This window comes from Rhinopithecus bieti, unplaced genomic scaffold, assembly GCF_001698545.2.
Source record: "Rhinopithecus bieti isolate Rb0 unplaced genomic scaffold, ASM169854v2 scaffold_31047, whole genome shotgun sequence".
NCBI classification, from domain to species: domain Eukaryota; kingdom Metazoa; phylum Chordata; class Mammalia; order Primates; family Cercopithecidae; genus Rhinopithecus; species Rhinopithecus bieti.
This window is the reverse complement of record NW_016813230.1, coordinates 17,490-18,634: the sequence shown is the minus strand read 5'-3', so window position 1 is coordinate 18,634 and position 1,145 is coordinate 17,490. Positions and strand designations below refer to the sequence as shown.

The 1,145-nt window shown below is 34.0% G+C and overlaps 1 protein-coding gene across 1 annotated transcript in view; it reads left to right on the top strand.

The window, feature by feature from the left end:
* Positions 1-1,145, top strand: part of LOC108512568 (testis-expressed sequence 11 protein-like) — a gene marked incomplete at both ends in the record, with an annotated part of 69,830 nt that overhangs the window by 52,239 nt on the left and 16,446 nt on the right. Inside the window, one exon of the mRNA XM_017847850.1 lies at positions 147-203. Coding sequence (XP_017703339.1) covers positions 147-203 — 57 coding nt within the window. The remainder of the gene's footprint in view (positions 1-146; positions 204-1,145) is intronic.

Below are 1,145 nucleotides of genomic sequence, written 5' to 3'. Positions count from 1 at the left end.
TATATATATATATAATAAGATTAATCTCCCCTTTACCCTCTCTTTTCTCACTTCTCCCTCCCAGAGTAATCAGGGTTGTAACTTGGTATGTATTCATTCACACGTTTCTTCCTAAGAATCACTTCCAATATTACTTTGTCATACAGGTGTTTGCTTCGTGTTGTTCTTCCAAAAATTGCTGAAATGCCGGAATCTGAAGATAAGTGAGTTATTCCAACAAAAATGATGTATTCTCCATTAGATAAATTATAGTAACTTACAATATAAATCGTATATTAAGAGATACTTCGTGTAGTGGGTAAGATCAGTACAGGTTTTGGGGCCAGTCTTCCTGGGTTCATATCCTGGCTCTGCTACTTATCAGATGTGTAACCTTGAGCAAGTTTCTTAACGTCTCTGGCCTTCAGTTTCCCCATCCGTAAAGTGGGAAAAATAATAATACCTATGTCATTGGGTTGCTGGGATGACTCAGTGAGTTAAAACATCTAAAAGGCAAAAGACTTATGTGATCTGCAGAGAAACCAGAGTATAAGTTAATATATGTAAAACATTTAGAGTGTCAGGAACTTAATAAGCCCTCAATAATGTTATCTATGATAGAATTATAATATTGCATCTGTTCCCCCTTTCTTACAGATGACTCAAATATAGACATATCTTTTACTTTCCCACAGAACATATAACCTGGATGGCTTGTTGGTTATGATTCTCTATCAGGTCATCTGAGAGTATTCAAATATATCTCTGTGCACAATATCTTTGGAATAAGATATTAAAACTTAACAATTCGTTGAAGACTTTGGTCACCAATTTTTCATTCACAAAACTCACTACCTCCTGATTATTTGAAAGAAAACTCTACTCAGAGTGTTGATTTAGGGATAACTTTCAGAGAAATATCACCCATCTCTGCCTTCTCTTCTTAGACAAGAAGTCTGTAATAGTTCCTTCTACTTCACCAGAGGCAATATATTTTTTCAAATAAATTCTTTTGGAAATGTCTTTGACTGAGATAACATAGGACAGGTATTTATAACTGTCATTTTCGTAATGCAAATTTTACCCAATTGCATATTATAAGTTTTGCCTTTTCTTTATAGGCTTCATAAATCCATTAGAAGGGAATTCAAACAAACTTAAACAAA